Source organism: Nilaparvata lugens, chromosome 1, assembly GCF_014356525.2.
Source record: "Nilaparvata lugens isolate BPH chromosome 1, ASM1435652v1, whole genome shotgun sequence".
Lineage (NCBI taxonomy): Eukaryota > Metazoa > Arthropoda > Insecta > Hemiptera > Delphacidae > Nilaparvata > Nilaparvata lugens.
Window position 1 is genome coordinate 24,249,695 of NC_052504.1, and position 16,128 is coordinate 24,265,822.

Here is a 16,128-nt window from a genome sequence, read left to right on the forward strand (position 1 = left end):
ATCTAATATAATTCTGACGTGATTACAATAGGTTGACAATTTCGATTACAAAACCTATCCACATGCAGCGGTCATTTTTGATTCGATAATTTTCAAGTAAAAAAGGATAAATAATGGATGTTGAACAATTTTTCCTATTTAAAGTATCAGTTTGAAATAGACTACACATTTTACTGTCTTCTGAACCTATTGAAAACTTTCAATGGCTTAGAAAGCGTAGCCATGAACCCTCCATCTCAATCGTCTAATTATATGAATTATTATATAATTGTTGTGAATTTGAATTAGTATTTAACAATTATATATTGTTATACAGTATTATAATATTGATGTCTTGTTTTTCTTACAGAAGTTCATTTTCAACTGATGAAGAAAGAAGCTTCTCATTCTTATTGTAAAACTGGCAGTAAAACGTAAGATCAAACCTTCAAAGTCGGCCACTGACGAACGCTTCAACCAGCAAACACCCCTCCCACAATGTCCTCCAATTGGTTGAGAATCAGCTGTTGGTGAGATCCAGCTAATCGGGATGTCTTGTTGAAACGCTCATCAGTAGCTATGTATTACAATATTACAATAACTTGAGTTAATCAAGTTTTAAAACTCCAAGCTAGCAGCTTGATGATTCCTCCAATATCAATCAAATGCACTCAGTTTCAGAAGTCTTGAGCACATGATTTTATAGCATATTATCTGGGATTCCATTAAACCAATATTATTTGGCTATCATTAATGCTGTTGTTTTCTGAAAGAAGCGGTTCGAGTCCCGTCAGGAAGTTATTTTTGTTAAAGATTCACAATTTGATTAAAATACTATTTTTCTGGAAGTTATGAAATTTAAAAAAGATAAGATTTATCAAGTCAGCCTTGTTGAAATATGGTATTATCTACTCTGTCATATATAGCTTTTCATGCAGATTATGCCACTTATCACGTCTTTTGAGGAGCACCGATCTCTTATTATTGTGTGCAGAATACTGAAGAATCATATTACTGCCATTTATATTGTTTTACTTATCTTTTCATTGCAGATTCATAGACATGGAATACAAGCTATTGGGAGAAATCGCTCCACAATATGAAATTTTAAAAGTTTATAGAACATTAATTAATCCTGAAGGATATGATTTGAGAGTTGGATCGCAAGCCATGTATTCTCTAAAATCAGAAAAATCCGAGTTAATGTAAGTATGACTTTAGCCCATACAAAAATAATAATACTGTGTGTCATTAGTTCATAATTTGCCGGCCAGGATAGCCGGAGACTCTAAAGGGCATCACAGCCATCTCTGCTATCGCTGGGCTCGTATCCCGCCCAAGACATGGTCGTTTGATCATCTCATTTAATTCCGTACGCTCAAGCAAAACGCTTATAATGTGGGCATCATACGAAAAAAATCTGGTGTGGCGCACTCACACAACTTTCCTTGCCGTTATGAAAATTGATCACCTGACGCTAGTGTTCACGCGCATCTCAAGTCTACTTATAAACAAAGATCTGAGCCACCTGTTGACAGGACAATAATGCTGGAGACTTACGAGGTCTGCTATCTCTTCATAGTGAATCATTTAATAGAATCAACAGTTGCCAACATATTGCAATTGGAAAATCACATTTTCTCGAATTTCGAGCTTTTTATATTTTCAATTTTAGGTGAAAATGTTACTGAACATTAATTGTAGATATTTTCATACTCAATCTCTTCCACTCGGATTTTTTTGTTTAAATTGTAGCCTATCTGAAGCCTGATAATTGGGAATCTAAAATCAAACTTTGCATAGATGGGGCGGTGCTCCTGAAATTTTTACAGATATGGGACAGCTGATAGAGCTTATCAATGACTATTTTAGGTATGAAAATCGTTGGAGCCGTTTCCGAGAAAATCGCGAAAAACCCTGTTTTGGACAACATTTTCTCCATTCTAGCCGCCATCTTGAATTGCATTTGATCGAAATTGTTCCTGTCGGATCCTTATATTGTAAGGACCTTAAGTTCCAAATTTCAAGTCATTCCGTTAATTGGGAGATGAGATATCGTGTACACAGACGCACACACACACACACACACACACACACACACACACACACACACACACACACACACACACACACACACACACACACACACACACACACACACACACACAGTCGCACGTATTTCACATTAAATTTTTCCTACAGCTACCATTGAATTTGAAAAATGGTTGATTATGAGTAAAATGGTGGCTGATATCCATCAAATGTTTGTCTGTATAATTTTGTTATTAATAACAAGTCTAATTTATTTTAAACTTGATTATCCAATTGAAAATTAATAATCGATAATTTATTCAAATTATAAATTGAATTAATCCAATTAATTTGAAAATTTGAATAATTTTGAGTAAATCTTAATTTCTAAATAATTTTTCGACCAATTTATGAATGAAAAAATATTATTTGATATAATGAATAATTTATAATATTCAAAATGTATAATTTAATGAGTTCTCATTTTTATTTATTTGAAAATCAAAAAATATAGATAGAACAAATTCGCATTCAAAATACCAACAATGTCAACAGCTGATTGGGATGGCTGCAAGATAATATGCAAAGTAATACTTTGCGCAGTAGAGCGGAAAAGTGATTCTTTGCGACCTGCAATCAGTGCAGAAATGGTCACTTTCCAAGGTACCTGTAGGAAAACCCCTTTTTTGGACTCAGGGAACCTTGGTACCTTAATTTTTTTCGGAAAGCAATACTTTCCTTACAAGTAATAGGACAAGGAAAGTAAAAATGCATATCTAACATTTCCAATCATATAACATGTAACTACAAGTGTTTAAACTAAAAAACATGGAAATTAATCACCTGATATACATAAAAATCTCTTCATGGAAATGACATTTTTTAATACCAATAATATGTTGTTGGAGTGCCTGAACATAGGCCTAGCCTAGGCCTTGTACCTCTGGTTGTAAAAATACAGTTGACTAAATTATTGTGATGCTTTTTTCTGGAAATAGATGTAGAATAATTGAGGAGGAATCGCACAATACTGAATTGAAAGTGAAATTAATCGAGGATGGCGTGTTTCACAGTATAGTATCTATCGTAGATGACTGGAAGTTCTTTGAGTATCTCAGCCAAAGGACTTGGAAATGTTCATCTGATGAAGTAAGTACAATAATTTTTATTTTTATGTATTATATTAGTGCCGTACCAACGTTTTTATATTTAAAGAACCTATTGTGTATATGTGTTTGATCAATTTAAAATTTAATTATAAAACGTTAATTTCTTATTATCATGAAAGTGTATGTACCTACTGTTTATCAGTTACAATCATTGAAATAGATGCTGAAAGTCAAAGAAACGCCGGAAACAGTTTTCAAATTTCCAAATGGGCTGCAATATGATTTTATCACCATCATGATGATCTACATGAACAACCCAGATTAATTCTACTCAAGTATTGAGTATAGTCTCAATAATTTTGTAAATGAATTGATTGAGCCCTCTTTCTTATCAAATAGAAGAATGAATTTAAAAAAATGTCAAGGCCTATCACATACATAATAGTAAAATGATCATTTTTCGTCACCCTCTTTCTTGACTGTTGGACCATTTCTATCACTTTGATTGTACGGTAATCAAGGAGGTGAGTAATAAGAGGAGTACTGCAAGGAAGAAGGAAATGAGTAGGCTACTGACGATTGCACTTTTCCATTAGAAAGCTTCAAAGTAATTGAATGTGTAAATGATTAATTAGATAATGGATCATAATTTTTCTTAAGCGTAAACTATAAGCATTGCCTAAACTATTCCTTGTACTCTTCCATTCAGTTGTTAAGATCAAGATCGATAATTGTTTTAAATTTGTTAGGGATTTAATATGTCAATTTTCATTTATTTTATGTTTTTTCAATAGGTGACTGTTATTAGAGTTGTTAATAAACTTAAAGTTTATTTAAAAATTCATGAGATTGAAACTTTTGATGGAGTGGATATCAAGGGAATACCTTGGAGATATCTAGGTTCAAACTATGTAGAAATTACGGAAACAAAGTTCTTGGATCAATCTAATCGAATACTGAAATTTGGTAAGCTTAACAGAATGTTCTAGTTACGATAAGCTCATTTTTTCAACCTGCGTTTACCATACATGGAAGTCAATAACCGAAAAGAATAATTTTAACACTGAAAGTTACGTAAACTTATTCTTAGATTTTCACATGTATGATAATTTTTCAACAAAATTGCCGTGAGGATTTATGATACCAGCAGTGGACCGACCAGCCAACCGAAACTCTGCTTATAAAATGTTGCCGTCAAATATGAGTTGAAATGGGCTAAGTTGCTCTGGAGCTCCTCATCAGTTTGGAAGTGCTGTGCTTCAAAACATGCCTTATGTCCTATTAATATCCAATTTGGGAAAATATCACATTTAATTCACTGAAGAATCCGTTAGGTTGTTCTAGCATCTTTGGAGGACGGGTTTTTTGATTGTTCATAACGGAAGTAATTTCAGTGGGCGTCTTTACATTTCCGAGACCATTCTCGTACAACAGCCTCACTCACTCATCAAGTTTTCTCCGTAAACTTGACTCATTCTTCGGCTATTTTTTGCTGCACGATTGCAAAAAAGGAATAATGCTTATCACAACCCGTTAAAACCGTTTAGTGACAAGACAAAGTAAAGCTTGACGCTAGATAATCAGAGTTTGAATCTGAATCGTATGAGTATCTTTTGCTACGCATCTCCACCCCCAGCACTTTCTCTTCCCATTTCACAATTTTAGGGAAGAGAGCTGGTAAAAAAGCGTGTTAGTTGTGATCTAGTTAATAACCGTCTGATTTTCGGGTCTGGATTGCGCAAACCGACTATACTAGTAGGGATCCAGTGCACTACCTCCGTAAACAAAGCCATAGTGCATTCGTGTGACGTCAGCACAGGTAGGGCTCCTACACCAATAAAAACACTAGCTAATATAGATCAGCAGAAATCAACGAAATTTTATTGGTGTAGGAGCCCTACCTGTGCTGACGTCACACGAATGCACTACTGCTTTGTTTACGGAGGTAGTGGCCAGTGCGGGTGGTTGGTGGATTCGCGATTCCTCGCGGCTGCGACCTGGTTGACTGCCAGGTAGGCTTATTCTCCACCCTATCCTACCCTATCCTGTGAACTATCCTTCTCCCCTAACCTTCTGATCCCCTACACTCATAAACTCTTTATACTTTCTCCTATACCCTATACACTATACCCTAGCCACAGCAGAGGGAAATATCACCAACTGAATAGGTACAGGTTATTTCTTCGGCCGAGCAGCTCTCCTTGTGTAATAATCGGATGGTGTTCTGATAACCGGCGAGCACGTCTTTCCATCTCCTACCATTCGCTACACCCTGATCTCCATACCCTATCTCGAGCCAGGAAAAATGTCACTAGCCGAGTTAGGCAGTGTTGGTTGTTCTCTTGGCCCATACTCACAACATTCTCATTTCTACATTTCTACCTTCCTATGAAGTTTTAGCTAAAAACTAAAACTTCAATAAACCGCCATTTTGGATACAGATATCATAGAACATTTTTATCGATGTCATCTTTCTTGTTCCAAAAAGGTTATTAAAATGATGTACCACACAATGGGCCATATGAATAAAGTTGAGCATTTGCTTATACTTCTAAAATATGGAGCATTTGCTTCATTTTCTATGAATAAACGTGAGCAAAACCTTTTGCTCATGCTCATCAAAAAAATAGTTTGAGCATTTGCTCAAAAGTAAAAGGTTATACTCAAAATTGTATGAATAAACTAGAGCATTTGCTCAACCTTTGAAGCAAATGCTTCAAAAAAGGTGAGTCTAGTCTAGAGCAGCTTATCACCTTTTGCTCATAGTAAAATGGCTCAACTAATTCGTATGAGGAAGAGGAAACTATACCAGATACTATCCCAACCAATAGTGTAGAACTATAAAACTCTTTTTAGATTCAACCATGATATACATCACCATTATTCCTACAAAAGATAGCTAGCTACCTGATATAAAGATAGCCATTACAAAATAGGAAATAGGCATTTAAGAAGATGAGAATGTAGACGATTATAAGAAGGCTATTGAAATTATAAGAATATGCTGAAGATTATTATAGAAATGACATTTTTTTAGGCAATTATTTCAAAATTCTAAACTCAACTAACCTAAAACTCTATTCATAAATATAAAACAGAGCAGACGACGCTAACACAAGCGGTGTCCCCTACTTGCATATTTAGCACTACAAAAGCGAATCGGCTGAAGAAAAATCTTTAAAATACGTGAGCATTTGCTCCAGAGTTCAGGAGCATAAGGTAAGAGTATAAGGTAAAGCTTATTCATATAAAAATGAGCAAATGCTTTTGCTTCTACCTTTTGCTCATGAGCAAAACCTTATGCTCCATGCTCTTGCTCAAGAGCATTTGCTCTATATGGGCCATTGGGTGTTTACTTTTAAAATATTCGAGTTACAACCCCTAAGTCACCCCTTTGTGAGGGGTTGAAATTCAGTTGTACGTCAAAAGATAGAGTATTTGACCAATAACTTATCCTGAAAGTTACAGTATTATATCTATAACAGTCTCCAACTTATTGAAGGGCTCCCATACATATGACTCACTCTGTATAATGCTAGCAATAATTATTTTGTGATTAGACGTTAAAAAAACCCTCGTAGAAGCTAAAATCAGCCTAAGGCTGGCAAGTAACGGTTGAACATGCATGTTTATCATGCACATAAACATGTTCATCAGCGAGAGGCTTCTTACATAGAATAAACATCCAATAAAAATAAAGAAAAGAACTGGAAAATTACAAATTATAATGGTAGAAAATAATTTAACCTCAAATAGAACAGCAAAGAAAAAATGAAAAGAATAAAATCGTACCTCAAAAATGTTGCTGGAAGCGTTTCGCTGTAATGACACAACAATGTATGACGACTGTGTATCATGCATATATGTTTATCATGGATGTTCTACAGTTAGTTGCTACTCAACTATGCAAACACAGTATGGCCATTGACTGTCACGCTTTTGATTGGCTAGCTTGATCACGTGGTACAAATCCGTCATAAGATTCCAAACGAACTTCATAATCCTATCTGAGTGGCCTGAGAGGGATAACAGTGGTCATTTGGATAATTTCAAATTCAAATACAAACTAATTTGATATACTGGCAAAATAATCAGGAATTCATCTTTTATATAAGACAATGTAGGGATTTTGCAATTACAGTAATTCGGCTGATTAATTATTGTTTACTATTATACTTATTTAATTTTATTTATTCATCCATTCATTCCTATCCACTGATGATAATATTTAATCCTTCAATATATGTGTTATCGAACCTTCATCACCCTAGGATGTGTTACCCTATGGTAAATCCTTGAAAGAATCTAAACCCACAAAAATACTTTCATATCCTATTCTTTTTAAACATATATTTTAACATTCAGGAACTAATTTTCTTGTGTAAGTTATATTTGGCATGTGGTGGGGATTGTGGTGATATTTAATGATTCCACTTATTCATTGTCCATTTAAAAAAAAAAATCGCCTACAATGAATACATGCTGTAGGTTATGCCGTGCTACCAATTTTTCCTAAATCGGTTGGATAGCATTTCACACCTATTAACCTAAGGATAGTTATCGGCTCCAACGTAATAGATTCTTGGTAAACTATGAATGGATCTATCGCCTATGAATGAGAAATCCAATTTTCAGAGCAAATGAACTTATAATCTTCAGATGAATTTTGGCAATATACTACACAAATACACAAAGAACAATATCTTACAAGCCTAAGCATCTAAAGTCACTACAAGCTAAATACTTATCCAGTTTATATAGTTGAAAAACAGTGGCTATTGGCTTGTATACACAATAAACAATATATAGACAAAATAGAACACTATAAACTGTTTAAAACTCAATTTAAAACATTAATAAATTCACTTAAACAGAAAAATATTCAGAGAGCACTAATTACAACACACATAGCCAGCCATAAGTTTCAGAGAGAGGGGACAGGAAAAAACCTAGCTACCAGGAACAGAGCAAAGCTTCTTCAGTGTCGATGTTACGGACATGTCACCAAAAAAAATTATAAATTACAAGTTTAGAATTCACATTTTATATTTGTTCTCAATAAAACTTTATTTTGAAACTATTATTTTAAATTTTTATATATCATCTCTATTTAAATAATCCATTTATCTATTAATTCTGTCAACTCAGCCTCGGTGACACCATGGAACAATGCAACACAATCATTTACGATAAATTCTCAGTCAAAAAGTTGTCCGTAATCGATGACTCTGATATTTACTATAAAGTTTTATAGATCTCGAATTGAAGATTTGATTCCAATTGAGAAAAAATGTAATATTACAAATACCCCCCTCTTGACATAAAAAATTTTACTGTTTGAAAATTTAAAGAAAAAATTACATTGACCCTAATGGAAAATTTTGAATTGTAAATTCGAGAACAGTAACAATTTTTTTTATAAAAACATTACATGTCAACTATAATTGAAAATTATTATAAAAATTCATCAATAGCATTTGTTATATGTTTCCAAACAATATTTCAAAGTATCAAAATTACTTTTGATTTAGCTTAATAATTTAAAGGAAAATATCTCAACAGAAAGTTTAATATGTAAAGAATAGTTTTTTGAAATTGCACATAAATTTAATAGATAGAAAAATTAAATTTTTATTGCAAAAAAAAAAATTTAGTATGTTGAATAAAAAATTTATTATTATTTTTTTTTAAATGAATTGATGAATTGTTACATTTAATTTTCACATAAAATTTCAATAAATCAAAAAATGTTCATTTCTTTCACTATTGACGCGGTTGATTTTATTGATGCAAATTTTGGAAAACAGTCCGTTAAGGCACTCAGTATGATTTTCAGTTAAGTGTGACTCCAGTGTGATGACGTTAGTGTTGGGCTGATCCGAATACTCGTAGTGTTGGGCTGATACTTGTAGTCGACTGATGCATATCAAACTCCATACAGGTGACATCTCAGTTAGCATTGCCTCATGCTTGTAGTAGACGGCTGCATACCAAACTCGATACAGGTGACATCTCAATTAGCATTGCCTCATGCTTTTAGTAGACGGCTGCATACCAAACTCGATACAGAGTCACGTAAATTTTGTATCATATTTGTAATTATACAATGTACATTTCAGGCTTGAAATGACAATGTAATTCGTTTTTTTTTTAAAAAGAGATAGACGCTGCATACAGGATTAATTTGGGTGAGGATTAATTTAGGTAAGGTTTGGTTTTTTTGATATTTTCAGCTTTCAAGGTTTAGAGTTCTGCATACAGGAATAATTTAGGAGAGGATTTTTTGAATCAATTCTTTCATGATACTGTGACTGTTATTCTGAATTCAAAGTTGCAAACGTGAACATGGATGGCAATTACCTCCAGGTAATGTGATAGTGTTGAAGTTTGAGATACAAGGTCAGCAATAAGCGTTGGCGTTGTCATTGGCGTATGCTTTGGTGTCGGCATTGGCATCGGCGTTGATATTAGCATTGGCATCAGCATTGGCGCAGGCATTGGCATCGGCGCAGGCATCGGCGTAGTTATTGGTGTAGATATTAGTGTAGTTATTAGTGTAGGCATCAGCGTAGATATTGGTGTAGATATTAGTGTAGTTATTAGTGTAGGCATCAGCGTAGATATTGGTGTAGATATTGGCGTAGTTATTAGTGTAGGCATCAGCGTAGATATTGGTGTAGATATTGACATCAGAGCAGATATTGGCGTAGTTATTGGTGTAGACATCAGCGTAGATAGTGGCGTAGTTATTGGTGTTGTTATTCAATTGATGAGTCACACTAGTTCGAAAATCACCCAAATGTTCTTAACACTCTTCATGGCGTTCACTTGTTGCTGATTTCGAGATTCACGTGATAATTATTTCAATGTTAATGTCTGTGCTGTACCTGTTATCTTAAAATGCTTATAAACTAAAAAGAAAATTTTGATTAGGCTATCAATGCAATCTAATACACATGAAAATTATTTTTAAGTATATAATCAATATAAAATTGAAATTTGTTAACATCTTATTATACAGTCAGCAGTACATAAATTGTGAAACATGGAGATATCAATTACAAATTTCAATAGAAAAAAAAAACTATTTCATTTCCATTTATTCATTGTTCAAATATTTTATAAAAAGCAAATTATTCAATATTATTAATCATCGTTTGTTGGATACTATAGTTTATTTCGACTTTTCAATGTTCTAAACACAAACTACATTTCATGACAAAACTTTACTATCAATCATTAAACAAGAAATCATTCAAAACAGCAATAATATTTTGCTTCAAAGGCAATCAATATTCATAAGTAAACATCTGCATCTATGGCAATCAACATAAGTAATCAACACAAAAAATATTATCTCATTACTGCCTCTCTAAGTCATAACCTCTGTTATTCCTTCTTTAGGCAATAATGGGTTTCCATCTCAAAAAACAATCACATACCAGCAAAATTCTAATCAACAAACCCCACTAAAAATTCTACATACACTCCAGCATCCATTTCAAACGATAATCAATCATATCAAAATTTATAGAACAAACATTTTTTTAAAAATTTAGAAAAAGACATCAATTACAAAAACTTTGGAGAAATTTTAACCTTTAACTCATTTCAATTAATAATATAACAAAACGTTTTTATTCAATGAAAACATTATTATTCAAGTTAACTTTCATTAATACATCTCATATATATGGCTACACAATTCATTAATACTTTCAAATTTTAAAGTTTATTTATTATAACAAAAGAATTTATACATAAGAATAGATTTCAGCATGTTCTAAATTGAACCATTTATTGTTTAAATAATTCATAATTTAAAGACTGTATAATAAATATAAACATTTCAAGATTACAATACAAAGATGATCAAGATGGATAATGGGTGAATAAGTTCCCTAAAAAATACAAACAAGAGAAAAAGAAAATTGGGTAAATAAATTTCCTAAATAATACAAGGAAGAGAAAGATTAATTAGAGCCTATCCTACATGTCAGTACTGAACTTTCATAAAAAAGTATATTTAATAAAAATATACTGAAAATGAGAAAATGAGACATAATTTGCTCTGAAAAACCTAATTACCTAATATGATACCTGAAAAAAAATAGACATGATTAAAATATGTAATACATGATGAAAAAATATACCGCAAGCAAACAATTATTTACACTACAATGGATAGATTTTAGAAATGTTAAGTTTTATCAACAATTTAAAGATTAGGAAAATAAGCTACTATTTTAACTTCCAAAATTATTTCAGAAGAATACAAATTTAAATGACTATGGACAAGATTGGTTAAGATATGCATCATAGAAGAATTTTACTGAACATTACACAAAGACAGGAAAGAATCGAAAATTGAAACGATTAAGGGCCAAGAAAAATAGGCTACAGGAAAGAAAAAAGATACAATTATGGACTCTTACCATACGTAGTATTTACGGTCATTGCTATTCTGAATCCCGGCATGACACAGGATTCCTAATCATTGTGTGCTTTCTGATGGTATTTCTTCATCATATATTGATTGACTCTCACAATTTTACCTGTACTTATCTCTTCAAATTTGAAACACCCTTTATTGAGATCATCTCTTACTATGTAAGGTCCACGATATTTAGGACACAGTTTGGCAGAAAACTTCTTCAGCTTGCTCGACAAAATGTAATTTCGAATTACAACTAGATCATCAACCTTGAATTTATACTTGGGTTTATTATGCATATTCTGTTTGAATCTTCTGATGACACCTCTATTCTTTATTCTATACAGTATTCGTTTGTTTCTGATACCTTCTTCTTCAAGTTCAAACTTATTTTCTACAGGATATTTGATATACTTAAAAACAAGATGTGCCAATTTATGATTCATCATAAGCTCCATGGGTATGTGACCAGTTGATTCATGAAAATTGTTGTTGATGACAAATTCAACCTTATCAATATACTTGTACCAAATATTATGCTTATTTACAGGAACGTAAGTTCTCAATATGCGATTGACCTCTTTCAATGGTCTTTCACTAAGATTTGCCTGTGGATGATAAACTGAAATGTAGTAATATTTTATACCTAATCTTTCCATAGATTCTTTCCACAATCTGCTTTGAAAACAAGTACCATTATCACTGATTATATATTCAAATTTACCAAATCCATTTACATATTTTTCAACAACTTTTACTAAATTATGAGCGTTAGCCTTAACTATAGGATACAACTTTGTAAACTTAGTAAAGCCATCATGAATAATGCACATCCATTTGTACTTGGCACCTGGTAATTCTCCATAAACATCAATGAACACTTTGTGATATTTTTTCTCAGAAATTATGGTATGCATTTCTAATAATTTCTTTTCATTTGATGTCCTTACAAGTTGACAATACTTACAGTATCTTATAGTTTTGGTAACAAGTCTGTAACAATCTTTTATGTAAAATGTTTCTTCAATAAATTTGCATGTTTTTGATATACCTACATGACCTAATCTTTCATGAAATTCAATTATCAATTCTTCATACAGTGCTGAAGGCACACAAACTTTCCAAAAACTATTCTTTCCAGATTTTCTAGTGAACAAAAGATCATCATTTACTTTAAAAAATTTGTTGATATTCAAATTACCTGTCTCTAACTTTTCTCTTATATTTTTTAACCAAACATCATCTTTTTGAATTTCTTTGATCTTCTTTACTATTTCGATTAACTTGTTATCACTCTTAATGATATTCAATACCTTGAATTCATTTGAATTTCGATTTTCTAAATTACCTTCATAATCAGTTCTAGAAATGATATCTGGCACAATGTTATCCTTTCCTGCTACAAATTCCCACTCAATATTAAAATTCTGTAATGCAAGAATCCATCTTCCCAAACGACCATGTCCTATTTTACATTTTTTTAAAAAGGTCAAGGCTTTATGATCTGTACGGACAACTATTTTTTGATTACCAAAATAATTTTGAAGTTTCATCAAGCCAAATAATACAGCTAAACATTCTTTCTCACATATTGTGTAATTTAATTCAGATTTCGTTAAGCTTCTGCTAGCATATGCAATGACACAGTGTTCCTTATCTTCACCTTCCTGAAATAACTCAGCTGCAATTCCTACATCACTGGCATCAGTGGCCAAAATGAAATTTTGTTATAATCAGGATGTTTCAAGATCACACAGTCGATGAACCCTATCTTTAATTTCTTGAAAGGTATCATTATCTTTTTCAGTCCAAATGAATTTATTTTTCTTGCATAGAAGATGCTTCGATTTGTCAAGTATGAATAATTTTTCTGAAACTTTCTGTAAAATTACAGAGACCTATGAATGACTGCAATTGTTTCAAATTTTGAGGAATGGGAAATTTCTGAATAGCATTTAGCTTAGAGTCATCTGCTTCAATACCATTTTTACTTATAATATAACCAAAATACTTTATCTTATCTGCAATAAATTTCGATTTATTCAGTTTCAACTTCAAATTACTTTCTCTTAACTTATTGAATAATAATTCAATTCGACTGATATGTTGTTGAAGAGATATACTAGAAATGGCAAGATCATCAATATAAGCAACAGTAAACTCACAAACCTCTTCACCTAGCATTTTGTACAAGCACTTGATAAATTCAGAACCACTAATATTCAATCCACATGCTAGATGTGTATATTGATAAGTCTGTCCAAAAACATTGAAAGCTACATACTTTTTACTATCTTCAGTTAATTTTACCTGATTGAAACCTTGAGTGAGATCAAAACTGCTAATGTAGTTGCACTTATTGAAACGAATGATCAAGTTATCTATTGGTTCAGTTTCTGTAAAATCCCTTATTATGTACTTATTTATTTCTCTTCCATCTAAACATAATCGAATTTCATTATTTGGCTTTTTCACTACTACCATAGGGCTTGTATATTCAGAGCTACCTGGTTCAATGATTTTCTGATCTAACATTTTCTTCAATTCTTTCTTGACTTGATCTCTATACTGATATGGAATCGGATAACTCTTCTTATCTAATTTCACATCATCTTTCATTTTAAGTTGACATAAATAGTCTTTTGCAGATCCAGGACTATCAGAGAAAATATCTTTGTTATTTTCAAATACTTCAATTAATTTGTTTACCAATTCAGGAGATTCATCGCTTAGCTGTAATCTTAAATTATCAATCTGCTGATTCCATAAAGTATCAAACGTTTCTTGGTCTCTTACTATGTTAACATGAAAAAGTCTATTGTACTTCAAGGTATCCTTTTTTATAAATGGAAAACAACAATCTTTCAATGATATCATATTTTGATTGAAATCAATAATTGCTCCAGCATCTTTTAAGAAATCACAACCCACCAAAATATCTACATTTAAATCTTGAACTATAAGAAAAACTATTGGCAATTCTAACTTACCAAAAAATACCTCTAACATAATCTGTTTATTTATCTTCTTATGTCTCATACCAGTAGCTACAACTATACTTACATTAGGAGCTGGTATTAAGTTCAACTTGAGATTGTTTTTCTTCATTTCATCGACAAGTTTCTCATTAATTACATTTACCTCAGAGCCAGTGTCAATGATCATTTGATATTTCTTATTGAAAATTTGTACTTCTATTTCTGCTAAATCATATCCAGTAGGTGGAGTATTCTCTTGTTCCTCCAATAGTTCATTAAAAATACAACCTATCATGTATGGTTCTTCTTGACAAACAGTTTCATATTTACGCATATCTTCATCTACCTGAATTTCTGGAGTATGTACCATATTAACGCTTGATGCTTTAATATGACTTTCTTGATAACTAGGCATTACTTCATTACTTAAATTCTTACAACTATTTTCTTGCACATGAATTTGACTGATTAATTCTGGCTTTCTTACTTCAAACCTGTTTGAAGTTTCAGTTTCAACATTTATTTTATTCATGTCTACAGCTATATCAAAATTTGACCTTTCCTTAACTGGGAGAGCAGGGCTGTCGTTTCGTCGTCCCATTATTAGTTTAAAGGAGCATTATGTCTTGGACGATTTGCATTTACCTGATTTGAAGTTTGAGCAGGCATATAACCTGGCGGTGGAAAGCTGAAATCTAACTGGTAGTTGTTAGCTGGTCGATTTGGATTTGATTGATTTGAATTCACAAGTTGATGATTTCTATTATCTCTGAAATTATGCTGAAAATTTTGATCTCTATGACCATTATTGTTTGGTCCATTTTGGTACCGTCGATTTTGGAAATAATTCCTACCTCCTTGATACTGCTTATTATTATCATGAAACATCACACCATTTGAATTCTGAGACCTATTTCTATCATCCCTATGTTCACTCTGATGAAAACTTATTGTTTTATTTTGACCTCCAGCTTGAGCATTGTTATGATCACGTGCCATTTGTCTGTTTACTTTGTAAGTGTCAGTATTGTCAAACTCATTCAACAAACAAATAAACTCATCACTAGTCTTAATGTTACGAATAATAGCAGCTGTAGATATGGTTTCATCAAAATGACCTTTCAAAAACTTGAAAATAGTATCTTTATCTAAGGCTGGAATTAGATTCTTAGCAATGTTGAAACGAGAAATATAATACTCAGTAAGATTCTTAGATAAGTTTGGCTTAAATATTTTCCAAATCTCAAATCATTTCTAGCAGATGACTGAATGTCGTCTGACCACATTCTAGCAATGAATTTCTCTTTAAATTCTTCAAAGTTATTTACATCAAAACGGATGAAAATCCACCAATCACGATGAGCAAAATTTGAATTAAAATTGTTTTCCAAAATACCCTTAATTTTGATCCAGTTTGTGATTTTATTTCTCTCAAGATACTCGGTCAAGTTTACTAAGAAATGCATTGGATTCTTTTTGTCAATTTGCATTTGGAATTCAAACCTATCGAAATTACTATTGTTACCAGTATGATTACACATCGGTTTTGTTGACATGTTAATTTTATTTATGTTTTTTCTAACGTCAGTTATAGCAG

The 16,128-nt window shown here is 32.1% G+C and overlaps 1 protein-coding gene across 1 annotated transcript in view; it reads left to right on the plus strand.

The window, feature by feature from the left end:
* Positions 1 to 16,128, plus strand: part of LOC120350348 — an 80,728-nt gene that overhangs the window by 35,613 nt on the left and 28,987 nt on the right. The window contains exons 7-10 of the mRNA XM_039423240.1: positions 350 to 413; positions 1,032 to 1,184; positions 3,009 to 3,159; positions 3,914 to 4,085. Of these exons, the coding sequence (XP_039279174.1) occupies positions 350 to 413; positions 1,032 to 1,184; positions 3,009 to 3,159; positions 3,914 to 4,085 (540 nt within the window). The remainder of the gene's footprint in view (positions 1 to 349; positions 414 to 1,031; positions 1,185 to 3,008; positions 3,160 to 3,913; positions 4,086 to 16,128) is intronic.